Raw genomic sequence first — 27,941 nt, forward strand, 5'->3', positions numbered from 1 at the left:
AGGTATAAGCAGTTGTAAGCGTTGCTGTTACTATTACAATGTATGGAAAACCAAAATCTAGGATATCAATGATAGTTTCATTAGCAACGTTGATAAGACAGTAGAAAACACATAGACGTTCAATAAACCAATCCCCGAAGCAATTGACTTACAAAGTACTCCACCTAGAACGGCTTGTGTAACGATTAAGATAGGAAAAAAATACAGTGCAGCATAGATAGACTTTTTCATGCCCAAAATATTGAATTTTGAGGCAATCATTGTTCTAGCAACGGCCATCAAGATTAAAGCGATGAAATAATATTTTAGTACGATACTATACCTATAAGTGTGAACACAAAAGCTATTCAAGATGAAATCAGTTAATGTGTACAATTCATTGGATGGAGATACAAGATGATCATTAAAATTGACTGGTGTTAAGCTCAGGCTATTCACAGCCAATATATCTATATTGACAGATTATATTATATGTCTACTTACAATGGACAAATAGCTTCAGCTGCACAATGAATGGTAATTTTGTAATCGATTGTGGGATTATAAAATATTGTATACTAGTCTGATAATTCTTTAACGCCACAACCTTCTAATGTTATGCTACCTATATTCCATGGCGAAAAGGAATGCGCTAGTCAGTCTCAAACGCCAACGAGAGAAATAGTTCTAGCTTGTATCAATTGATCTTAATTGAGTAATCCTATCTCACTTTTGAGCAAATGTACCTTTGCACGTAATCTGCTAATGTTTCTACAGATTGCTTAGGACTAATATAAGATTTATTCGTACTTAGCTACTCGCTTATATACATTTCCGCGTTAACAATCTTAACTCCTTACTTACTACACACTTCAGTATTAACATCTCAAATACAGGATAGTTTACACCTTTTATGTGAAGCTCTAGTGTGAGCACTGCAGCACTCCTCTTTAAAAGGATACAGTTACTAAGCTAGCTATATTTATTAACGAAGGTAAAAAATTCGAACGCAGAAGGTAACTTATACTCTACGGAGATCTTAGCGTCAATAGGAACTGCAGAAAGTGAGTGTTCAACTTGAGCGCATAAGATAATGAGGTTTTCTATAATACTTGTAATGTGGGTACAGCGAAAATTATATACTATACAGACTGCGGCTGCCTATGCATATAACGTGGCCTCTTCTTTTATATTAATAAACTTGCATAGTTATCTTTTAATTGGTTAATTTTCCCTTAATTTGAACATGATGGATAATTAATGCATACTTATTAATCAGGATTTAATCCCCGAAACTGAAATATGAGTCAAAACAGAGCAGGAATCCTCCGTTAATCAGCAGCAGGCAGTTAAGATTGTGCACCTTGCAAATGCCAATTACGAAACTCATTACTCCAATAAGGCTATTAATCGATCCATATATCGTCAATAGGTTGCTATTTCCTTATTCTAGAAGAGTAATTGTGCCAATAAGCGTAATCTGGGCTGACAAGAAACTTTGAATTCATTGAACTACTAGAAGGACTGAATCTTTCAAATTAGAACAGTTAGAGTGGTTTTATTTAAAGAAGAGTTATAAAATTGAAATTGTAGAATTGAGAATCTACTTATCGTATCGACTCCAGATTTTGTTGTTTTATCATCTGAGAAATGCACGCTATAAAAAGGCTATTGGACATATTTAATCGGAAAAGCAAGAGTACCGAACAGGATACGTCTAATTTGATTGATGATTCAATCCTTGCTCAACAGGCTCAATTACTATATGAAGATGATCTGAAAAGTGGAGAGGAACGCCTTGCCCCGAATATTGAAGAAATGGTAGTTTTATCCCATATTTCTTTTGATTATGAGAAGTTATGTGATATTTATCTACGCGTTTCCTACATGCATATTCAACGCAAAGAATTCACTAAGGCTGATCAATGGTGTAGCAAAGCCTATGAGTGGGCTAATACATATAACGTATTGAATAATCTTACGCTAACTCGTTGTATAAAGAGAAGAGGCGATATAAAAAGACTGGAAGGTGATTTAAGTCGTGCACTGGAAAATTATTCCCAATCATTAGAAGTCAAAAATAAGGCGTACGACATTGATAATGAAGAGACTATTAATTCAGCGCGAATTATTGGACATATTTATTATCTTCAGGGCAAGTATGATAAGGCTCTTGCACAGTATTCTATGATAATTGAAAACAGATCATTGTGGCTTAAAAATGAACGTGATGAAATTATTACTAAAGATTTTGCCTCAGCGGGATTTGCATGTATTAAGCTCGGAAAGTTTAGTAGCGCGCTTGAAAATTTTCAACGCTCTCTCCATTTAAGCCTTATGATCGATAGAGAAGACTTAGCTGCTGTATCCTATAATCACATTGCAAGTACTTATGATGATCAAGGCGAGTATAGTAAAGCTATTGACAGTTATAACGAATTACTGATCTCGTCCAAACTTGATGATAATCATCCAATTTTTGGTGAAACGTATAACAACATGGCAATTGTCCACTGCCATCAAGGAAACTTCGATCAGGCTTCTACTTTAATTAGCAAAGCGCTTGAAATTTCTCTACCGAAATTGGATAAGCATCATCCCCATATCGCTTTGGTGAAAAAAAATTTAGCTCTCATTGTGTCTTATCAACAATCACAGGATCATTCAGCAAATAAAAGCAGCGATATTGCTATTCATGATTTGGCAAAAATTTTGCAAAATAACCCTGAAAATTATCGAACTTCATTGCAGTAGTTATCTTGATGATACCGATAAAATTAAAATAATTTAACAAGGGCTATGAAAGCTGTAATTTAGTTCAAATTACTCATGATACTCAAAGAGTATAGCATACTAGGTTAGTATACCAGTACTGTGATATCGAGATATGCTGCGATTTACTTCTGAGCTTATCTGCAATCAAGTTTTATGATGGAGTTCTTCTTCATAGAGAATCAGACTATAGTTAATAACAGTCTGAATAAACTAAGAATGCTAGATTAATCTTCGCCATGGTAACTAATTTATTTTACTGATTACAAAAGAGGTGACATTGTCAAAGTATACGATATGAACTTGACTGGCTTACCTAATAATCATTTCTTGTTGTTAGTCCATCGATTTAACTGGGCACTGCATACTGCACATGTCTAAAATTCAACGGTATGGACGCTAATATTTGCTAATTTAGATACTATGCATGTTTAGTGCACTTATAGGGGTCTATTTAGAATAATCTTGCTGGCTCAGTTTAGGAAGATTCATAAGATATCATCGATTAGTGTTGGGGTTATAGCTTATAATACTTTAATTCGAATCACGTTTTAGAGTAACGTAAAATTACGGTGCTACAGTTATAAAGCCATAAATGCTTCCAAAGTATATTTAATTAACGTATCGTGATTTTGATAATTTTGTTTGAATGTGCCATAATAAAGTAATAAAGAAGGTTAAAGTTTTCGATCTCTTTTTTAATTTGAGTTGGAGAAAAAAATGTAGCACTCTTACAATTATTCCATACAAATACGTGAGCTGAATGCAAGATTTAGGCGACTAATCTTACCAGTCCTTAACTGTTTATTTATTGACTTCTTCCATGGCTATCCAATAATAGTGCCATAAATTCTGATTTTAATAAAGCTTGTAACTAGTAAACTAGCCTATCCATACAGAGATGCAGATTAAAAGAGTTCTTCTAACAGGTACAGTGTCCTTAAATTGTTTAAAATTTATTATTATATTCAATTTAGTAAAGTAAAGAAATGTCATACTGAGAATTTTGCATGAAAAGTTAAATTAAAAGTTTGTTAAAATTTAGTAGCTTGATCCCTATATTTTATATTTCATAGCATAAGCATGCTAGGTGAACTAATGGATATTTAATTATGATAACTTTGCTAGCTCAATTTAGGAGGATTCACAAGGTATAATCGACCAGAATTGATGTTATTAGTCGCAATAGTTTAATTAACATTATATTACAGTAGTATAGAATTATAATTCTAAAGTTGCGGTGCCACTAAAGCTCTCCAAAAGTATATAGTGTTTAAGGAGGTATAATTTTGATAATTTTGGATAAACGTATTATTGGAAAAGCGTATAAGCAGTGATGCTAAATCAATTATCAATCTGCTGATATAATCTATTGATAAATCTAATATTGGCAGCTAATTAGAGGGATTGGTTAATTTATGTTAGATTGAATACTACGATATTATGGCCTGATCTGGTCTCATTATACATCTATCGTTTATCCGATACTAATATGGAACACATTAATATTAATTCTGCACAAAAGTTTCAGTAGCTTCGTACATGAAACGCATGTTTGATCAGTTTTATCTTTTTCCTACTCTAAAATTTTTTGCTGATTTAGGAGAAATAGTTTTTATCAAAGTGTAATGTAATGAAATGAAATATGTAGAGATCAAGCTACGAAACTTTAACAAACTTTGATTCTACTTTCGTTGCACTCCGGTCGACTTAACGCTAATACTTTGACACTAAATAAAATTTGGGGAAATAACCGAACAACAATTTATTTCAAAACAAAAATGGAGAGAAGTATAAACCGAACAACCTTACAAATACTTAGCTTTAAGTATTATTAAAATAAATGACAGACTTAAAAACTGTCAACGACCAAACAACCTTTCAAAAAGAAGAACGTTTTAACTTACGACAATTCGACCCCGAAGGCCTTTTAAATTCAACAAGTTCTTCAAATAAAATCTTCTTCTACTCTCTCTCTAAATTTTCTAATTGCACTATCATTTATAGGCTTCGTAGAGCCGTCAGATATCTCTTATGCATAGGCAAGTAATAAACGGAGAAGAAAGAGTCACTGGATAGGCTTTGTATGTAAGCCTCCAAATTTATATTAATTTAAATTACTGATCTAGCACCGTTAGGTGCTGATCTTTTGCAATAACTAAACTACTTTAAAAAAACTTGAATAATCTATGACAGTACCGGTATAAATCTTACTGTATATTGTGGGAGGAACTCAATTTTATTAACAAGAAACAAATTTACGGTACCGTATGATCAAGCTGATTTATTAAATCTAAAATTTATCGATGTTTGCAATCGATTTAGGTGTTAGTCGTATGATATCATTAGCGTAGATGGCCAAATGACTGACGATGGTTGTATCTATAGAATCTGTATGGTCTAACATATACAGTATGTTTAAAATCGTAAATACTTCTACCTAATAAGTAACATGCAATGTTCTGTAATCAAAGGATCAAAGTCAAAGATTAAACTTTAAATAGTGTTTTATTAATCGTAAATCATTTAAAGTGTAGCAGCTTTAATTTAAAGAGTAAGAGTATTATAAAACTTCTAATGCAGTAGTATAGTTGCCATTACATGACGACGAATTCTATAAACGCGTAAATATATACTTATGGATACACATATTTTTGATTATGACATTACAGTCAAAGTAAAATACTTAATCTGAACATGATATTAGTTTGTAGCTTCATTCCGGATACTATACAATCTAAATTAAATTTGGTCTACTGGATATGCTGCAACATGATTAGCTGTAAATGATCAAGTATGTATCTATTATTAATAAAACGCACGATGTACGATGCTATTAAGCTACAATGCTATGGAAAGTAATTACTTTGTCATGCATCCACAAGATGGGCGCATCACATTACATTCGCAATTCAGCAGACATCATTAACTGTATCAGCTGCATATTTTAAGTTTAGAGTAGATTTACTACTTACTCTTCATCAGATTCCCTTTTTCTTTCTGCTTTATTACTGCCAGCTGCTTCGTTGCATAACTTCTTGCATGTAGAGTTGCAAACTTGGCCGCACTGAAATTTTTTCAAGCTTTCTTTAAATTCTTCAATTTGATCTTCCTCAACGTTGATATAGTCTTCACTTTGACGTTCATTACCTTCAGCATCAATGATTGTTGTGACGGTATGTTTCTGATCGCCGATAGTTTGTGTAATGACAGTTTTACTCTCACCATTTTGCTTCTTAAAAGACGACTTGTAATAAGCGTATTTATCTTTACCATTACTTTGAGTTCTACTTTCCGTATGAGATCTTGATGTAACGATATCTTGTGGGCGGTTAGCTAATGATGAATTATCGTCGCTGGTTCGGTAGCATTCCTCAGGACAGGCTGAATAATCGTCCGATGTTGCTTCTCCAAATATATCAGCAAAGGTATACCATGGCCTGTCATTCAGCAATGAAAACCATGGGGCAATAACTTTCCTAGCGGTGGATTTTTTACTTTTACCGGTTTTACTTGTATTCTCTCCTGATGATGGCTTGCTCAAATTTGGCTCTTTGGCTGTCTCATCCTCTTTCTTGGATGCAGATTGCGATTGGCTCGACTTTTCCGTTGTACAACATTCCTTGGATGCTGCTTCCTTACAAGTTGCATTACACTGTTTTGGAGCGGATCGTTGTCTTTCGGAAGGTAACAATCCGACAATTTTGTATTGACAAGGATGGTCATAATTACTAAACAAATCATCATAGGCATCAAACCATGGATTAGAAGCCAGTGGAAGAGGGGAGTAATGGCTGCTTGAATAGCTAAAATAAAAATGCAGGAAATAAGATTGATACATTTACATGTAGTACTCACTTTGATGGTTAAATTATGATTTCAACGTAATACTGAAGCTCGTCAATACTGAATGCGCCGAAATCGATACATGTCTCTCCATTCGACAATCTGCTTTTCTTGGATCAAGACTGAGATTTGGTTACTACTTTGATTGCTAATGCATACTTTAAGTCGATTTTGCTAACCACTGCTGTAGTATAATGATTGGCAACGATCACAGCAATTCTTTTATTATTGTTGGAAAGTGCAGTCTTTGCTCTACGTCATGCAGACGAACTTTTATAAAGTGCATATGGATTGCTTACCAGTATGGTGATTGATAGTAGCTATTTCTTGGGTAAACGATAGTATATGCCATTTTGAATGTACTAATCGTTAATTGTAGTGTGAATTGGAGCTTGGTGTATGTCTTTGCAGTGTTTGAAAACGTTTGCGAATTGGATTTCTGAATCCGATCGATCGGGATTTGCCAATATTTATAGGCTTTGAAACTGCAATCTAGTCGCTTCTAGAATATACAATTGGCAAGATTATCATGAGTAATGCCATCGCTTCCATGTTTTTCATTAATGATGAAGCTGATTTGCTTATATACGGGCCAGAATTGGCGTAATTAGCATGAGTAATGCCGATTGCTTCCATATTTATCCTTGATGATGGAGCTGATTTGTTTTTATATGGGCAGAAGCTTCCAGTCAATTCTAGAGGATTTGTTCGGTAGACGCCCCCTTTTAGTTTTGTAGTGTAATTAGACAGGGTGACATATATTTTGCTGCAAACGTCTGATAGTAAGGTAAGGTTTAGAGAGTAGATTATAGTAAAACCACATAAAGTAGTTGTCGTAACTGGCCCATAGTATCTTGTAAAATCGTTGAAGAATCAAATTGATATCACCTATACCGGTGGCGTCATGCGGTCCGTCTGGTCCAGGCCAAGTATACGTGTAATGGTATACTGTATGCTGTTTCAGGACGGTATAGGATTACTATAGAACTCCTATTACACGTGATCGGTCATACTGTCTATAGTACTGTAATCACTGACCCTGTAATCTACAGTATTGCAGAACCAGGAGAAGTGTCACTATCCGTCCGGCTGCTGGCCGCTCGAATGGCCGAGATTGATCTGGAAAGCAAAATGGAAAATGTATAAGTAGGGGGCCAGCTTTGGCCCATTTGAGTCAGATTTATTTCATAATCGTTCCGCTGACCTAAGCGATCCATAGTTTAAGCCAGTTGGCTATTTTCTGGTTATCTCTTTTACTGCAGCTTCCGTTTGCAATTCAGAGCAATGGCTTTCACATTCTATTTTCCAGTAGAATCTGCTTCCGATAGAAGAAATGTCTACTGTCAATCACCTTGGTGGTAAGTTGATAGAATGCTAATAAGACATTTGACGAATGCTTCTTCTATAGAAATAGGCATCAGTGTAGTTGTTGCACGTATACTCTATAAGTATCGATATGATTCATCGATAAAGAATCTGTAGTTGCAGATATATTCCTAGAAAATACGGTAGTATTATGAGCTATCTGCTGGTTTCCAATCGGATGACGCAATTAATATGCATAACCAAAAATGGATTTATGGTTATTTCTGTCATTTTATAGGGGTTCAGTAAGCCACAATTCTCCTCTTGCGCTCACTTCCGATCTATGGTCGAGTCCTTATGATGATTTCTTCGATAGCTTTCGTCGCCCTTATCGATACAGTATTGTTAAGCGCAAGTTAAATCCCGCCAAGCGACAACAATCAGATACTGAACAGTATGTTGAAGATGCGGAAGAATCCGCTGCTGCTGATGAGAAATCGGGTCATAAAGAAGGGTCTAGCCCTTCGAAGGAAACATCATACAAGGAGGAAAATAGCGCAAAAAAATCACAACCAGCTACAAGTCAAGATGACCAACAAACCAAAAAGGCACGCATCGAGGAAAGATTGCCATCGTCTAAGCGGAATGCTGGTAAAAAAAGTAAAAATAAAAAATCGGCAATCGCTAGTAAATATCGTGGGTTGGGACCTTGGTTACCAACGCTTGTGAGTAGACCATGGCACAACGTTGCTGATGTACTTGAAGATACGACCCCAGACAATATTTTTGGTTGGCATCATCAAAACGGTGAAAGCGATGACGAAAGTTCATCATCGGATAGCAATGCAAAAGATTTTGTAACATCTAAATCCTATATGGAAAGTAGAACTCAAAAGAATGGCAAAGATAAATACACCTATTATAAATCCTCTTTTAAGAAACAAAATGGTGAGAATAAAACAGTGATTACCCAAAGTATCGGCGATCAGAAACATACTCTTACAACAATCGTTGATGCTGAAGGTAACGAACGTCGAAGTGAAGACTATGTTAACGTTGAAGAAGATAAAATTGAAGAATTTAAAGAAAGTTTGAAAAGATTACAGAATAGTGGATTGAGCGACGCTGCACCTAAAAAGCTTTGCAATGAACCCGCCAACAGCGATGAAGCAGAAAGTAGAAACGAATCTGTTCAACAGTAATTAACAGTGACCTTGTTTTAAACGTAATGTGTCGCGTAGTAAAATTCTATATTCATTATTTTGTACTTGGCAATGACCAAGTGATTGTCAGTAATATTTTATTAGCATATTATGTTATTTATACGATAGCAGCATACTTACTATATGTTCTTGGTGACATTAAGTTAGATAGCTTCGTTTATCCTTCTATCATAATGAGGACATTTGTGCTTTGTGCTATGTATTCGTTAATACTTTCGTTCTGATAGTTTAGTAATATCCTGAATAATAGCACCAAATGCACTAACAATATCCAATCATGTAGAACCAGTTGCCATATAATATCCATGCGACTTCTAAATTAGCATTTTGCTGTTTATTTATTATTTGTATTACACGTTCTTGTGTTGATATACAAGAATAAAGAAATCTTTTATTTGAGCTACAATTGCAAAGCGCAATGATTGCTTCAGTAAGTTTAGACTCTTGTTTTGCTAGCTGATGAGATAAGGGAATACTCAATTTTTAGTAGTGTATTTAAACTATACAGTATAGCATCGTACTTATGCTAGGAAGTGTACATACGTTGAAAGGTAATGTAGATATAAATTTTCTTTTTAATGTATCACTTTGTGCGGATTATACTGCCGTTCATTTAAACGGGTAATTTACTAGTATTTATAACTCATTCATGTTCAGTGTTACTACGACAATGAGTGGGTATAAATGTAACTAGGAATATACTTTTCCCTACAATTTACTTTATTCTGCTATATAGCAGTATGTAGCTGTTTATACTTACATCTGCGTATTGTGTACCATAAGTCTTAAAATTAATGAAGCGCTAGTAATCCATCGATGTCGCTTTTAGATAAGTATTCGTCAGTGAGATTGATGCCATTCTATCCATTAAAAAACTGTGCCATGAAATTAGCGTCGTTGCTATACTCTTGGAAAAGACGATAATCCTCTGACAATTATACCTATGATAAACGAATTCTGCAAGACAACTGCTATGAGATCTAGGGATCACTGATCCAATTGATGGCGAAGTTCTGTAGAATTCATGAACTAATTTCATCAAGAAATTTTAAGTCAACTTTGAGTACGTGTATTTATACTATACTGTATAGTATTGCACTTATGTTAGGAAGCGTATATATTAAGATAATCTAGATATGAATTTTCTTTTTATGTGTCGCTTTGTGCAGATTATGTTCCCGTTCATTTAAACGGGTAATTTACTAGTATCTACAACTGATCCATTTCAATGTTTCTATAACAGCAGATGGGTATAAATATGTATAAATGTATACTGAGAATATGCTTTTCCCTGCACTTTATTTATTTCATTCTGCTATATGGCAGTAAGTAGCTGTTTGTACTTGTATTTGATGTATGAAATACTTAATCCTGAATTATGTCCCATAAGTCTTCAATTAATGGATTGCTAGTAATCCATAGATATCGCTTTTAGATAAATATTAGTTGGTGGGATTGAAGCAATCCTACCCATCAAAACTGAGCCATGAAACTAGTGTTATTACTATACCCTTGGAAAAGATCATAATCCTCAGACAATTATACCTATAATAAACGAGTTCTCCAAGACTACTGGAAATGAGATCTTGGTATTATTGATCCATTTGATGTTGATGTTCCGTAGAGTTAATGAGCTAATTTCATCAAGTAGTTCCACACTAATCACTTATTTTATAAATGCTCATGATGAACGAATTCTCCAAGACAACAGGAAATGACATCTTAATGTCATTGATCCATTTGATGGTGATATTTTGTAGAATGAATCAATTAATTTCAAGAAGAAATTCCTTACCAATTACTTATTCTACAAACGCTTATGATAAATGAATCCTTCAAGACAACCGGAAATGACATCTTGAGATCATTAATCCATTTGATAGTAATATTCCATAGAATGAATGAACTAACTCCATGAAGAAATCTCGTACTAATTACTTATTCTACATACGCTTATGATAAAACGAATCCTTCTAGACAACTGGGAATGACATTTTCATATCATTGATCTAATTCGTGGTGCTGCTTTAGAGAATTAATGCAGTAATTTTAGGAAGAAATTCCATACCAATTACTTATTCTACAAATGCCTATGATAAACGAATCCTTCAAGACAACTGAGAAAGATATTTTAATATCATTAATCCAATTCGTGGTGCTGTTCTAGAGAATTAATGAAGTAATTTCATGAAGAAATTCCGTGCTGATTACTTGTTCTACAAACGCTTATGATAAACGAATCCTTCAAGACAACTGAGAATGACATTTTAATATCATTAATCCAGTTCTTGGTGCTGTTCTAGAGAATTGATGAAGTAATTTCATGAAGAAATTCCGTATTAATTACTTGTTGTACAAACGCTTATGATAAACGAATGCTTCTAGACAACTGAGAATGACATTTTAATATCATTAATCCAGTTCTTGGTGCTGTTCTAGAGAATTCAGTGAAGTGATTTCATAAAGAAATTCCGTACTAATTACTTGTTCTACAAACGCTTATGATAAACGAATGCTACTAGACAACTGAGAATGACATTTTAATATCATTAATCCAGTTCTTGGTGCTGTTCTAGAGAATTAATGAAGTAATCTCATAAAGAAATTCCGTACTGATTACTTGTTCTACAAACGCTTATGATAAACGAATGCTTCTAGACAACTGAGAATGACATTTTAATATCATTAATCCAGTTCTTGGTGCTGTTCTAGAGAATTCAGTGAAGTAATTTTAGGAAGAAATTTCATACTAATTATTCTACCAAGGCTCAGCCTGCAGGCTTTTGCCATCCAATATTGTGTTGCATAATTGCATACTATAGAATAGTAGCTGTCCCATTTACTAGCGTTGAGATAAAGCTTTAGTAGAACACATCATCACGCAGTTTCCAATGCAGCAATCGTAGGGAATTACATAGGGCGTCTTTTGCGATCGGCTTGCAGTCAATTCAGCCACAGGTCAAAATAAACTGATTTTAGACTTGCGCTGAGTGAGTGTATGAGTTACTATGGAGTAAGTTTGATGAATCATTCTGGCCTACAGTATGAATACTCAAAACAGTCATAGCGGCCATACTAAAAGTTGATAAAACCTCGACGTTGCCTATAGAAATCGGTGGACGACCTCGATACTGTTGGACGTATGGCAGCCCCAAGTGATGCTATTTCAGCTGATGATTTATTGCAGCTAGTGGGCATTAGTGTACCTACAGTCTCCATTTAGAATTCAACTGGATGGGAAATCAGTTATAACCTTATATTGCTGCAGGCTGTAAGGAACTTTAGAGGCATACAACATGGGAGATAGAGTTCGTCTTATTGAATATTATTTATTGGGTTTCCATCTAGCAAATCATGAAGCAAATCAGAAGGAAATCGAAGTGATGGTGCGAGCAAGTGGAAACCAAGGTAACCACAACAGATTAAAATGAAACGAATGGGAATCGTTGTAAATGTGATTAATAATTGTGACATGGAAGAAATGTTGATTTCTTGACGATTGTCAGATAAAGCAGTTTGTGTATTGCATACGTTGAAATACTTGTAGACTGTAGTAAAGGTAGAGAGGATTGATATATCTGTTTTCAATCTTGTGAATGTGGCTGCAGCCATAGCTCATGTTGCAAGCGCAAGCGATGACTGATCACATAATAACGTGATAGCATCTACAACGCATTTTCACTGATGATTTTGCCATAGTATAACCTCAGTCTTGCTTTAAGATCATTAATGATATACGTTCTCGATTTGTTGTTGTTCTTCCATTAGCGTTGCTTAGCATGCTAGAGAAATTGAGTGATGGTGACTTTATCGGCGTGATAGATTTGGTTAACTCAGCCAATATACTAGGAGAAGATATTAGCAATGTCTTATTCTTGAAAGACGGTAATGACGTCAATTCTTGATCACTTATTTAATGCACTGTACTCGTAGTATGACAGCTCTTTTCTGTCATTTCGATTTCTTTAGTTACGGCACAAGATCTCATCCAAGATAAAGTATCCTCCTATTTATCGTCAACTGTAGATGAAGATCAGTCGAATGATAGGTAATATCATATCGTAGACACTCACTCAACGATGTTTTATTAGCCTTACCTGATTGCGTTTTCATTTCTCGGTTACATGAGAGCAGGCACTTAATGATCCTTGTAGCTGGAGTTGCTTATTTGCAATGCTTCATGCAATGCAACTGGACTGGCCCTAGAATAGCTTCTGACGCATTGCCTAGAGTACAAGAACTAAATTCATGTGCTCAAAAATTGCTCAGCTGCGATGAAGAAGTAAGCTTTCAACACGATACAAATCTTCAGGGCTTATTATACTATATATAGCTATTACTCATGGTCCAATTTTTCCTCTAGCCTCCTTACCCTTTGGCTGATTTCTACGGTCTCTTATGGATCTCTCGATTATTATTATTTAATTGCCGAAATCAATTGAGCTGCCTAAAGGTAGTAACAAACTATTGTATCTCCAAAGGACGTTCGAGTTCAGAGTTTAAAATAGATATTTAAGTAATCAATTGATTTCATAAATCCTTCCTCGACTTATACATGGGTTGTATTGCATCGTCCATCTATATTACTGTTTGAATAAAAGAGTACTTTTATCTGTAGCACGTATTTTTATGTTTTTCAATAGACAGCTCCAATATGGTGCATAAGATGTCTTTATGCCCATCAGCAATTATTTAACGATACCATTCCAGATCTCATGCAAGCGATTTTCGCACAGATTGACATAGGTAAGATCTTACGGTAACGGATTGATATTCTCGTAAAGACCTGATATACCAGATATAGCATCAAGGTTTACGTTGAATGTAAATGACATACGCGTATTTTCATTCCTAGTTACCGAAGGTCTTTTGCAAGAGGAAGATTTTCCATCGTAAGGAAGCTGTACTTGTTCGATTTAATATCATTTTATTTCCTTAAAATAGGTTCATTTTCAATACTTCATTGTATCTAACAAATATGGCTTATGTAATATCATGATTGATAGGCTACTTTGCTGTCAAGTCTACGTGGAATATTCTCACTTGAAACGGTGTTACCATGGTTATTTTGAAGCTAAGGTATATAACTAAAATAGATACTTTTAGATCTAGTACCACAAATCAGCAAGTTGAATTGATTAGACGATGTCTCACTCTTTTAGAAATTGCTTCGAAAAGCGGAGTCTGTGATCGGCTTAAAGTTGGAGCTAACAGGTATCAATTGCACGACAATTAATATTTCAGATTAATACCCTTATTAATGCGATAGCTAAAATCCTTTCGTCTTGGTATTAGGTCGATTAGGAAAACGTACTCGTTTTCAGGAAAAAGAGTTGGCTCAACTTACCGCTTCAATCAAGTACGAAACGTTGAAAGGTTTGTAACTGTATTTATAGGTAGAAAGTTATCATTGCTACGTAGCCTAGACCTGTATCATGCAGAATTTTTAAGTTAATGTGTCATTAGATTTTCGTTAGTCGTGTGCTTTCTTTTCTAAATAGATAATCGGATAAGCATAGAAGAATTTTCGAAACTGGAAACTGCTGCCCTCCCAAAAGTATGACAGTACTCGCTTTTTACAACTACTTGAGTACATAACGTTAAAGTAGCATTCAGAATGTTTTTCTAAGACTCTATAATTATTTGATCTGTTTTAATTCTGTAATTATATTTAGGATGTTGCATTGGATGATGATACTGTAATGCATCGCATTCAATTTTCGGACAATCAAGGAGACATTCCTGTTTTATTGCCTATAGAGGAAATAGTAATACTAGCCAATGGGTATGCTCGCATATCATAAGCGTTTTGCTTTGCTAGCATTGTGCTCAACTTATTATCATTGTACTATATCAATTAAAATAAGCAATGGCTCTACGAAGCACAGCGTAAAATTGATTTCCTTCCTGCACGAATAATTATAGAATTGAAGTCTTGCAAATAACGCCTGACCATGAATTACTGAAGGAAGAAATTTTGGCTTATATTAATGTAAGGTTTCTTTGCATCTGCATTTCAGAACTTTTAAATTTTCATAATTGAAAATATCTATAACTTGTGACTTTTTCTAGTGCAATCTTATGTATCCTCAAGACTGGTCTATACAAATGATGAGCCTCATGATTCGTTCCAAAATAGAAAGTAAACATCACCGCACTGTGGAAAGATCAATGATGCAATTGCAAGCTTTAGTTGATAATGTTAATGCTACACTACCACCTGTAAGGATACTTATCTTCGTTAATCAATTGTGTTACAGCAAAGGTTATGGATATGTTTTAAACTTTTACTTGTAAAATTATTCAGGTTGCTCACAGATTGAAATTTGCTAATACTGTTAATTTTCCTCCTATTTGGATAATGCAGGTACACTTTGTAAACTAAATGACTTACCTCACTAAATGATTTTATTACCAAAATAGTTAAATAATGTTTGATCTAGCTTGAATTAGCGAAAATTTTAACTGACCTCGGAGCAATTAAGAGTGCCTTGGAGGTATATGTTCGTCTAGAAATGTGGGAAGAGGTTATTATGTGCTATCACGCGATTGGTCAGCGAGATAAGGTAGGGATCAAACTATTGTTTATTTGCAATATCAAATTAGTGTTATGAAATACTCAGTAGCATGTGCATGTAATATCAATTAGTAGGTCCATTATGTCTACAGTATTTACATTCTACGTATTTTGAAGTACTGTAAAACATCTAAGATCATATTCGTTTAAGTCTATTAGCATTGATAATGTAATTAGTAAGCTGTAAATGTATTAAACGCTGTAAATTATTCTTCCATAAAGGCAGAGCAGCTTACGAGAGAACGTCTTAAAATCCAAGAAACACCGACCTTGTGGTGCTTATTAGGGGATATTCGAAAGGTAGTTAAAAGTCTGTCCTCGCATTAAAAGTAGAAGTAATACCGAAAGAGTAATAATCTCTATACTAAAACTGTTTTGTGTAGGAAGCTGAGTTTTATGAACGGGCTTGGAAAGTTTCAAAGCATCGCAATGCCAGATCTCAGCGTTCTCTTGGATTTCTCTATTTGTATGCCGAAAAGGTAAATATCAATATCCGATACAATACACAATTTTAGAACTACAGCAACTTCCAATATTTAATCATCTCTTTTTAATGTGATCAGTATGAAGAATGCATTGCATGTTTTAAGGAAACGCTAAAAGTTAACTCCATGCAGGTTAGTAAAGAGTGACTTAAACCTGAATGTTACCTAAAATATTTTTATGAATTATTTGGACAAATCAAATGAAAAGTAAACGTATACAAATTATTGGAAATAATGTATTGGTCTTCAGGAACACGTCTGGTTCTCCTTGGGATGTGCTGCAATGAAAACAGAAGATTACCACCTTTCTGCTGAGGCTTATCGACAATGTGTTCGATTGGATTCAGATGTAAATAGATTGCTAAAGCCCTTACTAATTTACTGTATGTAGCAAAACTTTGTCTTAACTAATTAAATCTTTCGATGGATGCCAGAAAGCTGAAGCTTGGTCCAATTTATCGACAGCTTACATCAAATCGAAGCAAAAGTAATCATTAGATAGCGATATCCTTGCGGACATGTTGAAATGATTTTTGACTATTTCATTAATATCACAATTTTCAGGCATCGCGCATACCGAACTCTTCAAGAAGCGCTAAAGTGTAGCTTTGAGAACTGGAGAATTTGGGAAAATTACTTGTTTGTATGCGTAGATATTGGCCAGTTTGAAGACGCAATTACAACTATTCACCGTCTTATGGATCTAAAAGAGAAATATATAGATGCTGAAATTCTTGATATTCTTGTTGAAGCTGTCATAACTGGAAAGGCTGATTCGCAAGGTGAATCTGGTAAGATGATAGCTTAATCGTAAGTTTCAGTCAGTATCGAATCGAACTGTACGTTTTACTGTATTTTCTTTTTTTATGTCTCCATTGCAGCAGCGAAACAAAAACCCATATTGTTAAAACTGTTTGGCCGTGTTACTTCAAAGGTGCTGCAAAGAAATTCTATGAATTTAGCTTTCTTATCTAGTGAATGCGTAATAGTAGCCCTTCCCAGTCACTATTATCTTGCTTGTTCGTAATTCGTGTAAGTGTTTTAGTGACGAAAATATTCTTCGTTACAGATAACGAACAACGCAGCGGTGTGGTATAGTTATTCCAAACTCTATATGCAATCTGATTTGAAAGAAGATTCTGATAAGGTTTTTACGTATCTGAAAGATAAGTTTGCTAACGTAATAATGCAAATAATGACTATTCTATGATGTGATCTATGTTGCAGCGAATTTCATTACTTCAGAAATCTGTACGTGTTGCTAGCCAAAAACCTAAATGGGAAAGTAATTTGGAAGATATAAAATTAATTGCCTCGTATGCGAAGATGTTATCGGAAGGTTCATTAACTAAAATACATCTAAGTAATTTTTCTCATATTGCTAGTAAAGATCTGCTTGTTAAGATGTGTTACAAGCAGTAGAAGCACCCTTCGTTTCAGGATACGAATTCATTTTAACTTGTAAAGACCTACCCTATATATATATCTATCATAATTGATAAACCCAATGAATTCCATTTCATCTTACGTAGGCGCTTTAAGCATTGGAATGGACAAACGTGATGTGTCAGAATTAGTTCAGATATTATCATCGACAATATTATCCTTAAATAGTATAGTGAATAAAATTAAGGTATGATCGGAGTACTATTTCTTACAATTTGACAAATTTTAGTAGTGCGTGTTAAAACTTTTTTTTCCGTTACAGCATCAAATTTCATATGTCAATACGGAGGTTGACAGCCAATTGGGGACAATTTGCTCAAATTTGGAGGAAAATATAAATAGTCTCAATAATTCTATCCAGACTATTCGTTCATGATGTGTACAACGAACTCATCGTATTAATGTATTTCATGGATATTTACGTTATTCTTTACAAATATAGCCAAAGCAATATTTTTATTGAAAATTTCAGTAATTTTGTTTTGAACTTTTGAAATCGGAGAGAATAAAGTCTTCTTGAGATTAATATGTTGCTTCCTATATGGTAGTTTGATTGATTTTCCTGTAGATATTTCCACTGAAATTAGATTACAGATAGAGGGGTAGGCTGTTAATAGGCTATCCTCAAACGTCTGCCATCACTTTATTCCGTATGATCCAGTCTAAAATTACTTTTCGTGTGGTATATACTTATGATGCATAACTTTGAGCTATAGACAAGTTTTCTTTAATGTACAATAGCAAAATATGTACTCAGACCTTGGAATCGCATCGTTTTAACGGGGCAATTTTGAAGTAAAGAGACTTTAACAGCAAAACTTATTCCCTAATTATAATAGACTAGTAAATTACTCGTCTCAATGAACGAAGAGATAATCTATATAAAGCAATAAATTAAAAGAAAATAAACAGATAGACTATCTTAGACAGGTTTATTTTGAGTTTACGTTTATAAGCAATTTAAGTGTAAATTTTGGGCCTGTACAGGTGTTGCAGCTAATCTGCTATCGATAATTCTTTAACATAGAAAAAGACAGCTAGGACGGAGAATTTATATGTACTGTATATATAATATTTAGTACTCTTTGTTTGCTGTTGATGAGTTATCATGGTTTAGAAGCTATTATACGTATACTTTAATAAGATACTCTTTTCGACTGCAATTATAATCACCTTTAATTGATATTTGATATCTACAATAGTTTACAACATTGCAAGTATTCATCAAAATACTGGCAGTGAATTTTTTATTTACATCTTGTACTTTCTTACCTTGCTTGTAATACCATTATTTTAGGTAGGGCGGTATCAAGCTAGTAAAAATAAACATTGACTTTTGAGTCAGAAATTAAAGACGTAAAAGTCTGTTGTTTTGTAGATTATCGTTAGGCTACGGTATCTTTTCTAGTCCTCTCAATTCGCTAAATCTTATTAAAAGATGTATTACCGAATCAATATAAATTGGACGAAAGAATTTCTAATTTATCCTCTACTTAAAATTGTTCCATATCATGTAATGGCTGTAATTTCTATCTTTATATATCTGCAACTGAACGATAAGTACTTTACAAAGCCTAAGCTAATTAGACACAAGAAAAGACAAAAATTTCAGAAAAGTAAACGATTCCGAAGACGAAAGGTAGTGTTTAGTATTGAATGTTTTGCCTTATATTCATAATTACTTCAAAGTAAACGTTTTACAAATCTGATATTTCTTATTCAGTTAGCTCAGCAATCGATTAAATCACTTAAAATATTAATAGTAACTCTATGAAATAAAAATTCCTTTACTCTATGAAATCTTTATTCAAGATGAAATGATGTTGTAGCATCAATCTAGAACAGTCTATGTGTTAATTATAATCGATGAAATGATAGCTATAGAGTATGGGATCTAATACTGTAGTCGAATTTTTTGCTCCCTTATATTAAAATCTGTAGGATCAATTGGTCAACGTAATGTTGTGTCGGCTGATCATGTCATGATTGTTCTGTTATTAAGGCTAGGATTGATCATCAAGCATTGCCTTCGCCTTCTCCGTCATACGAAGGGCAGCAGTATCATATGGGTGATCTTGGCAAATGCGAGTACCAAATTATAGACTTAAGGTTAATCTTTCGATTCTTTCTAGTAAGATTTTATGAAATGGTGTTTGATTATTAGAATTATTTGATGATGGTTTAAAGGTGATGAAAGATTGATAACTAGCAGAGTTACTCCTAAAATTAAACATTTAAAGCTATTGCAGTCAAATTCTAATTTTGGATTGCATTATAGTCGACTAGATTTAGCAAACTATTCAATTAATTTAATTCCCAAAGCAATAAAAGGAGTGGAATATGTAAGTGGAGCTACTATCAGTATACTCTTATTTACGTATGTAATTCAAGAAATGAAGGTAATAACTTCAGCTTCTTTCGTTAAAATGATCGTAAGGATGAAATTAATTTAGCGGATAATAAACTGCAAGAAATATCTGATGAAATCACTCAATTAATAGCTTTAAAGTATTTTTATATATCAGGAAATGGCTTGACTTCTTTGCCGGTAAAACAATTTGATTAGTTCATTCCTCCTTTTGTCTTTAGCTCTCTACTACAAGACTTGAAATTTTGTAAAGTGTTGATCTATATATTTGATTTTATTACTGTCCATACAGACTGATATAGGATATCTATCTAATCTTGTCTGTTTGGATGTTCAGTTTAATGCGATATCGGCTTTGCCAGGTAAGCGATGTTTTAGGCTACTGATGAATTTAAAAAGCAGCTTGTGAACACGCTGAATGTAGGATTTTTATATACTGATATTCTTTACTCACGATCTTGCAACATCCTTTAGATTCTATCACTTTACTCAGCGATTTGGAAACTTTTCAGTGTCATCATAACAAGCTAATAGTTTTACCTGTAGCAATTGGAGCGTTGCATTCTCTTACTTTGTTAGATTTGAGGTATTGAAAGTGAAATATCCTAAGAGCTAGACAAAATATCTTATTAAATTTCTACATTTTGACTTTCAGTATCGAATGATAGAGAGGGAATTTAGCATAGCTAAATAACTAAATAGCTTGCTTATAACCTTTTAATAGTTGATATTTTAATTATTTTACTTCTTACCAAAGCTACAATCATTTGGAAGAACTACCTCAAAGCATAGGAGAACTTTATAATTTAAAGGTAGCTTTAGAATTTAATAAATACTTTTACTCCTTAAAATGGAATATTCAATCAACTAGTATAGATCTGTCTCTACATTATTTCTAAACTATTCCCAGCAATTATACTTGGATCATAATCAGTTACGTTGGCTACCCGTTGAAATTGGTAACTTATTGAATTTGCAAGAGTTTTACGTATCATCATGTTTCCTAAAACGATTACCGAATTCCATATGCAAGCTAACCAACTTGAAAGATTTGATTTTGGACGATAACAGGTGGTTTTCATCTTTCTAAGATATTAAACATTATATTATCAACAGCGCTGGTTCCAGAGCTACTATAAATTCAATTTAATGCTAGGAACCATTTTTACGTGATACTATCATAATTCAATACACTAATTACAAAGATTGGCAAATTGTTCCTAAAGCTCATGAATTATTATCGTCTTCAATAACTTTGCTAGCATATTATTTCCCATTGAACAGCTTTAGTTGTAAACTTTATTTGTTATAACGCCAGTACATCTCCAGACGTTTCGATAGAATTTCATCATGACGAGATCCATATCTACTGTTTCATCAGCTTCTACTCCAATTTAAAGCCATAGTAAATGAAAATAAAGTACCTTATAACCCCAAGAGCACGCTATTAAATATTCTGAATGTGATCTTGGAGGTTTTTAGATACACGATATTATCTAATCCAATATAACGCAAAATTTATTACAGGCTAGTTGAGTTACCACCTAGAATTGGAGATTTAACAAATTTAGTTACTTTATATCTTCGACGCAATCGGTTGAAAGGGTTTCCGCTCTCATTGGAATTATTGCCGCATTATGTTAACCTACAAGGCAAGATAGGATCTATGTTAGATGAATGAGTAATTTGTTGTTAATACTGTAGAATCGACTACTGTGTTTTAATCATGATAATTTTATTTTAGTCAGCGGAAATCCTTTACTAAGGCGCCATGACGAGCAACAAATCAAGAAATTAAAAGTTTCCTACATAATGAATGTGTCTCCGCTGTTTGACATTGCAGCTACTTACGTCAAGAAGAATTTAAAACTAGATGTAAATGTTGTTCTATCTCCAAAATTGCAAGGTAAATTCTAGCTACTCTTTGGCATGATGAGTAGACTTACATTTCATCATACGTACAATTTTCTACTAATCTTATATTATTTTACGCAGACATCATTACTAACTGCTCCTATTGCCATCGTTGTCAACGACCATTATTTAAGAATTATCAAAGTGATTACAAGATTTATTATCATCTTGGAATTGGATATGGCTTGATCCTATATTGGCAGTACTGTTATTCATGTTGTCTGCGCTAAATTTGTTTGTAGATTATAGACTTATGGAAATGGAAGTTTGCGATGCATTTTGCCAAATGTTGTCACTTTTAAATAAGACAGCTTTACTTGCTGTAGCCTATAGGTTGTAAAAATTACAGACTTTTTACTACATTGTATATCTTTTGCAAGAAGATAACTTTCTGAATTTCATTTCTTTACGATCATTAATACATCACATAGCTTCTTTAGTTGCTAGGTTTATAAATCGGTTAAAATCGCTGCGTTATTAAACACCTGCAAGATATACCGCACAATCTGTTTTGAAAAGGAAAAGAAAAATGTAATGATTGTACTAATGGATCATCATTTAAGGCTAATAAAGTAATAGTAATTTAATTAGTTATTGTCTATGCTACTTCCTCCTAAAATATCAAGGTTTTGGATATGGATAGGAAAAATTGGTCAACTCAGACGAGCATGTGTCGCTATTTATGATGAGTAAAATGGTGATACGATTGCATTGTATATTTTACTATAGTATATGTTACTTCTTCCTAACATGTTAAGGTTTTGGATATGGATAAGAAAAAACTCAATACGGACGGGCATATATCGTTGTTGAGATGAATAAAATGGTGGTATCAGAATAACGAGACTATTTACAAATATGAAAAATCGCTTAATATAAATTTGCCGGTTTTCAGATCATAATCATTCCCGTATAATCAAAATATTGCGCATGGGACTTATATACGAGTGCATAGTCAACTGTTAAAGAATGAACAGGCTAATTTTCTACGCGTAAGAAATCTTTTCAAATTAGAGAGTTACTTTTTGACCCCCAATCATCCTGATGTTGCTGAATTATGTAACAATTATACACTTTGAGTACAAACGATCATGAAAAACCTATTTCTATGCATGAGAATGCACTCAGTATTTGTTAATCAGTCTTTAATCACAATCATTCTGATATTGCTCAACCATGAAACAACATAGAAATTAAGCATTCTCGATAGAATAGTTTAAATAAGCTATTTCGATGCATGGAAAATTACTCAAATTGAACTATCAATTCTTGTGGCAGTCACCGCTATGCCGCTTAATCATAAAACAACATTGGAATTGTTCACTATGACCTGAGTAAATATGGAGAAGCTGTTTCCAGGTATAAGAGTTCACTCAATATCAATTATAAATAATTATCAATGCATGGTCATGATTATCCCTGTATTGCCTATTTATATAGCAGTATAGAAGTTGCGTATGATAAGAATAGCAGGTATCAAGAATTTATTTCTATGTATTAGAAAGCACTCAAAATTCTAGTGTCAATTTTCGATTGCGATCATCCCGATATTACTAGTTCATATGACAAGGTGTGTTTATGTAGATCATGATATATATATGAAGAAGTTAATTTAATATATAAGAAGCCGCTCAAAATTCAAATATCAGTCTTTAATCCCAATCATTCTGATGCTGCTCAATTATATAATAATCTAGGAACCGTATATTCCGAGCAGCTAAAGCATGAAGCGGTCATTACTCCGTAGGAAAAAACACTCAGAACTAATCGTTTAGTCCGTGATCATAATCATCCCTGTATTACCCGATTATGTAAAAACATGGGAAGTACCTAAAGGCAATAGGGCAAGCATGAAGAGATCATTTTATGCTTAAGAAGTCACTAAAACTTTGATTATCAGTTCTAGACCATAACCATTCTGATGTTACTAACGCATGGAATAACATTAGTCTTAATTATAATGACCAGGGTAAGCTTAAAGAAGTAATTAATACGAATATGAATACAAAGTCACTCGAAATCCACAATTACCCCCAAAATGCTGGATAATACGTGTATAGTAATATGGGAATATTTATCAAGACCAGAAGAAACAGGAAAAGGTTATTGCCATGTATGAGAAATTACTCGAATTCTATTTTCGGTCCTTAGCGACGATCGTAATGATTTGCTGCAACATACGCGTATTGTAATCTGGACAAGTATGCAAAGGCTATTCCTATACTTTGGAAATCACTCCAAATTCGATTTTCAGTTCTTGATTATCATTATTCTGATGTTGCTAAATCATGTAACAACTTAGGCATCATTTATTTTGATTAATGCAAGCACGAAGAAGCTGCTTTTATGCCATATAAGTCGCTTTAGCTTAAATTGCTATTCTTATATCAGAATCATTCTGATATTGAGATGGCCAAAAGCAATTTGGCCCATTGCAAGCTTGTTAATCCATGGATTTCTAAAGCTTACAGAAAAACTTTTTTAGCCCATAATTAATCATTGATTTATGTGGCCATAACAACTTCAAATTGAAACATAGCACTTTCCAATTAGGTTTATAATAATAAAGAAAATAAAGCTAGTAAAATTTACTTGAAATCAAAGCCGGTATTGTGAGGGCAACAAATTAAATACAGCGAGTTAAATAACATAATTTGTTGCACAGATAGTATAAGGTATATTGTAGGAATATTATCAGTTTGTTAAGGTTAACGTAAGTTATTTCCTAATAGGTCACCTTTATTATTACATGGAAATGTTCAATTTTTGCGGCGTTAAGAAATCTTTATAACCATCATTAAGTATAATTAATAAACTGTAAATCCCGCTAGCCTATCTGAGAACCATTCGAAACACGTAAATGTGTAACTAACTTATACACTTTGAGTTATTTTGCAGTTACATTTGCTATGGGTCGGTTCTGCTTAGCTCCATTCGTAGGTGATGATGATTCTGAGAATAGTTAGTTCTAAGTGCAGCAGTCAGTCGTGACCAATGTTAGATATAGTATAATTTCAAGGCCAGCCGATTATGCTACATATGCTTATTTTAATGAAGTAATTAAGACGATTGTAATTGACTATTTGTATATACAATGAATAGCAATGTCAATTGTACGAAAATTGTTTGTATAAGAGTGTGCATACAATTAAAATATCGAAAACAAATATTATGCTTACTTGAAGTATGCGGAAGTGAGATTTCGCGGAAAATAATGTGTCAATACTGTTAATTAATGTACACACTAGAGTGCCCAAGTTGCAGTAAATCACTACCTGATGTAATACAATTATTAATAATTTACAGCAGAAGAGAGCCGTAATTAGACATGAAGTATTACTAGTGGGATATTCTACTACTTAATGAAGCTATTACCAGTTAACGTGTTCAATCTAATTATATTAAAGCGATGTGATCAAGATAGCATCTTGAAGATATTTATTAGATATATGGTCGTCATGTAGTTATAACGTTATATTTTGCCATAAAAGATTGTTACATTTAAACTATTGGAATATGTTCATATACTCGTTTTTACGTACCCTTAGCACTGTTTAATAGTCTCAATTGCACTCAGAACTAACGCTAAATTCCTTTTTGGCTTTAATCATGATCATCTTAAGATTTTAATGTCATATGTTAATTAATTAATGAATTCTATCATAATGAATAAGTTGTTTTTAAATCGAAGTAATGAGGGCAGTTGCAAAACCATAGCAACAATGACATAGATGATTCCAACAATACTAATTTGACAAATAAAGATCAATACTTACTTAATTATGGCGATTTCTGTATTAATTTCAAGGTCCTCCTACTGATTTTGTAAGGAAAATCTCCAATTATCCTTTAAGGTCAAGAAGCATGCCATTAATAAAGACGCGAATATCTAAAAGGTGCAGTTTTGCTCTCTTAGAGTCCGTATTTCAGAATATTCTATTTACAAGACGATAATAGAAGATAGTTGACCCCATATCTTCTCCAAATATGGCTACTAGATATAGCGAATTAAAAATTTTTCAGAAAATTCAACTCCTATATGAAGAAGGCGAGAAGAAGTATATAGCGCAGGATGACCTAAATGCAATCTCAAATTACGAGCAAGCTCTAGATCAAATTCAGTCGTTGCCAAAAAAGGATACTGATCTAGAACTCCAGTATAAGATTAATCTTCGGATTACTGATATTTATATTCGGCATGGCGAATGGAGTCAAGCTACTAAATTTAGGCAACATGCTCTATATATGGCTAATAGAATGAAAAATCAGGTCTACATTGCCGATTGCATAGACAGGCAAGGAGACATTAAAAGAATGACTGGCGACGAAAGTGGAGCCTTATCTGATTTTCGGATATCACTGGATATGAAGTTAAAATCACTTGATGGCGACAATTTAAGCATTGGTGATACCTATCATAAAATAGGACGTGCCTACTTTAGTCAAAAAGAATATAATAGGGCACTTTTAATGTATCAAAAAGCACTTGATATTCGAATCAGAAAGCTTGGTGATGATGATCTAATTGTAGCTCAATCCTATCATAATATAGGACTTGCCTATAGCAACCTAGGCATGCTTGAGATGCTATCAATATGAATAAAAAATCACTTGAAATAAATCTTGCCAAGCTCGATAATGATCATTATCACGTTACTACTTCTTACGATTTCATGGGAAATTTATATAAGAAGAAAGGGGCGTATAAAGAAGCTCTTGCAGTGTTTAGAAAAAGTCTTGAAATTAGATTGCAACGGCTTGGTAGTAATGATGTTAGTGTTGCATCATCGTATCGAAATATAGGGCTTCTGCATCGTAGCGCTAAGCAAAATAATCAGGCTATACGGATGCTTGAAAAAGCAATCGAAATTTTAACTTTTAATTATGGAGAAAATCACCGAAACATTGCCAATATCTATAATGAAGTAGCTACATGCTATAGTCATTTGCATCAGAAAGATGTAGCCGCGAATATAAGACGAAAGGCTGATAGCATTCGTAAAATTTTAAGTCATTCGCCACAGAAGAACAGTCACCGAGTATTTCAACCACTTAGCCATGTTTCCCGACAATCAGAAGGTAAATTTCTATGCATGCGATTAGTACAACTATATTTATAATTAATTTCTGCTTAGTACTGTATATGTCATCCACTTTTTTTCTTTCTATTGCAAAATATGCACTTAATTTCTAAAACAGAAGATGATTTTAGCTGCTGTTTCATCTTAAATAGTCGTGTCGTACTAAAGGCAACGGAAATCTTGACCATTAGTTCTTAATTAGTTATGATAATGTGCACGTATGCTAACAGGTAGTTTATATCTAATTCATTAAAATAAGCAGTCTCTCTTGTACTATTCTTGACATCGTTTAAATCACATTTATTTCGTTTGAATCACTCTGAATGTAGGTCATGAAAATGGCCAATCAGTCTTTCAGCAAATTGAGACTAGAAGGGATAGAAAGAGTAGCGATCATGGTAAATATAAGAAACCTTAGTCATTCCCTGGATATCACTGCACATTCGTAACCTTTGCTCCACTAATAAATTTTTATTTTTCTATCTGTTGTATATCATATTTGAATGATATTTGGATAGGTACTGGTATACAAAGCAAAAATTACTTAAAAGCGTATAATAGAGCAATAAAGCAAGGAAAGCGTCGCAATAATTTGATTCGTGCTATGTTTGTTGGGCCTCGTAATGTCGGTAAATCATCGATTATGAGAGTTTTCACTCAACAAAGGCTAAGCGGTCATGACTCACCGACACAAGTTGCTGAATGGTCGGAAAGAATGATCAAAATCAATGCTTATGACATTTATGATGGGAAATTTTGTGCTATGAGTGAAATATTAGAAAAAAATGTGATCGCGTCTATAGAAGAATCGCCTCAAGTTACCAAAGAGCTTGATGACAATCCAAACTTCAAGAAGCAGATTATCGAAACTCCCATATTAAGTAAAGATAATGCGCAAGCTGCAACAAACAAATCATCATTAAATAATCTATGCCTCGACTCTTC

At 33.6% G+C, this 27,941-nt stretch overlaps 5 protein-coding genes across 5 annotated transcripts; all 5 read left to right on the forward strand.

Moving 5' to 3' along the window:
* Positions 1–1,629: 1,629 nt before the first annotated feature.
* TRIADDRAFT_52762 (uncharacterized protein) lies at positions 1,630–2,733 on the forward strand (the record flags this gene model as incomplete). Its single annotated transcript, XM_002108327.1, has 1 exon — positions 1,630–2,733. One exon carries the CDS (start codon positions 1,630–1,632, stop codon positions 2,731–2,733), a length of 1,104 nt encoding a protein of 367 aa, XP_002108363.1.
* Positions 2,734–7,881: 5,148 nt separating this feature from the next.
* TRIADDRAFT_52764 (uncharacterized protein) lies at positions 7,882–9,104 on the forward strand (the record flags this gene model as incomplete). The annotated part of the gene is made up of 2 exons (XM_002108328.1): positions 7,882–7,955; positions 8,201–9,104. The coding sequence occupies 2 exons, from the start codon at positions 7,882–7,884 to the stop codon at positions 9,102–9,104; spliced, it is 978 nt and encodes a 325-aa protein (XP_002108364.1).
* Positions 9,105–12,133: 3,029 nt separating this feature from the next.
* Positions 12,134–18,009, forward strand: TRIADDRAFT_52765 (uncharacterized protein; the record flags this gene model as incomplete). Its single annotated transcript, XM_002108329.1, has 25 exons — positions 12,134–12,138; positions 13,191–13,407; positions 13,489–13,578; positions 13,769–13,871; positions 13,981–14,017; positions 14,132–14,204; positions 14,288–14,339; positions 14,421–14,501; positions 14,627–14,682; positions 14,801–14,910; positions 15,051–15,117; positions 15,198–15,347; positions 15,433–15,492; positions 15,569–15,691; positions 15,925–16,002; positions 16,086–16,181; positions 16,266–16,319; positions 16,438–16,536; positions 16,622–16,674; positions 16,752–16,978; positions 17,069–17,121; positions 17,257–17,334; positions 17,415–17,526; positions 17,720–17,820; positions 17,896–18,009. 25 exons carry the CDS (start codon positions 12,134–12,136, stop codon positions 18,007–18,009), a joined length of 2,289 nt encoding a protein of 762 aa, XP_002108365.1.
* A 1,140-nt stretch (positions 18,010–19,149) lies between these two features.
* Positions 19,150–22,255, forward strand: TRIADDRAFT_52766 (uncharacterized protein; the record flags this gene model as incomplete). Its single annotated transcript, XM_002108330.1, has 9 exons — positions 19,150–19,272; positions 19,636–19,742; positions 19,912–20,032; positions 20,294–20,363; positions 20,476–20,587; positions 20,759–20,813; positions 20,912–20,960; positions 21,746–21,907; positions 22,158–22,255. The coding sequence occupies 9 exons, from the start codon at positions 19,150–19,152 to the stop codon at positions 22,253–22,255; spliced, it is 897 nt and encodes a 298-aa protein (XP_002108366.1).
* A 3,647-nt stretch (positions 22,256–25,902) lies between these two features.
* Positions 25,903–26,514, forward strand: TRIADDRAFT_52767 (uncharacterized protein; the record flags this gene model as incomplete). Its single annotated transcript, XM_002108331.1, has 1 exon — positions 25,903–26,514. One exon carries the CDS (start codon positions 25,903–25,905, stop codon positions 26,512–26,514), a length of 612 nt encoding a protein of 203 aa, XP_002108367.1.
* Between the last annotated feature and the right edge of the window lie 1,427 nt (positions 26,515–27,941).

This window comes from Trichoplax adhaerens, genomic scaffold, assembly GCF_000150275.1.
Source record: "Trichoplax adhaerens TRIADscaffold_1 genomic scaffold, whole genome shotgun sequence".
Lineage (NCBI taxonomy): Eukaryota > Metazoa > Placozoa > Uniplacotomia > Trichoplacea > Trichoplacidae > Trichoplax > Trichoplax adhaerens.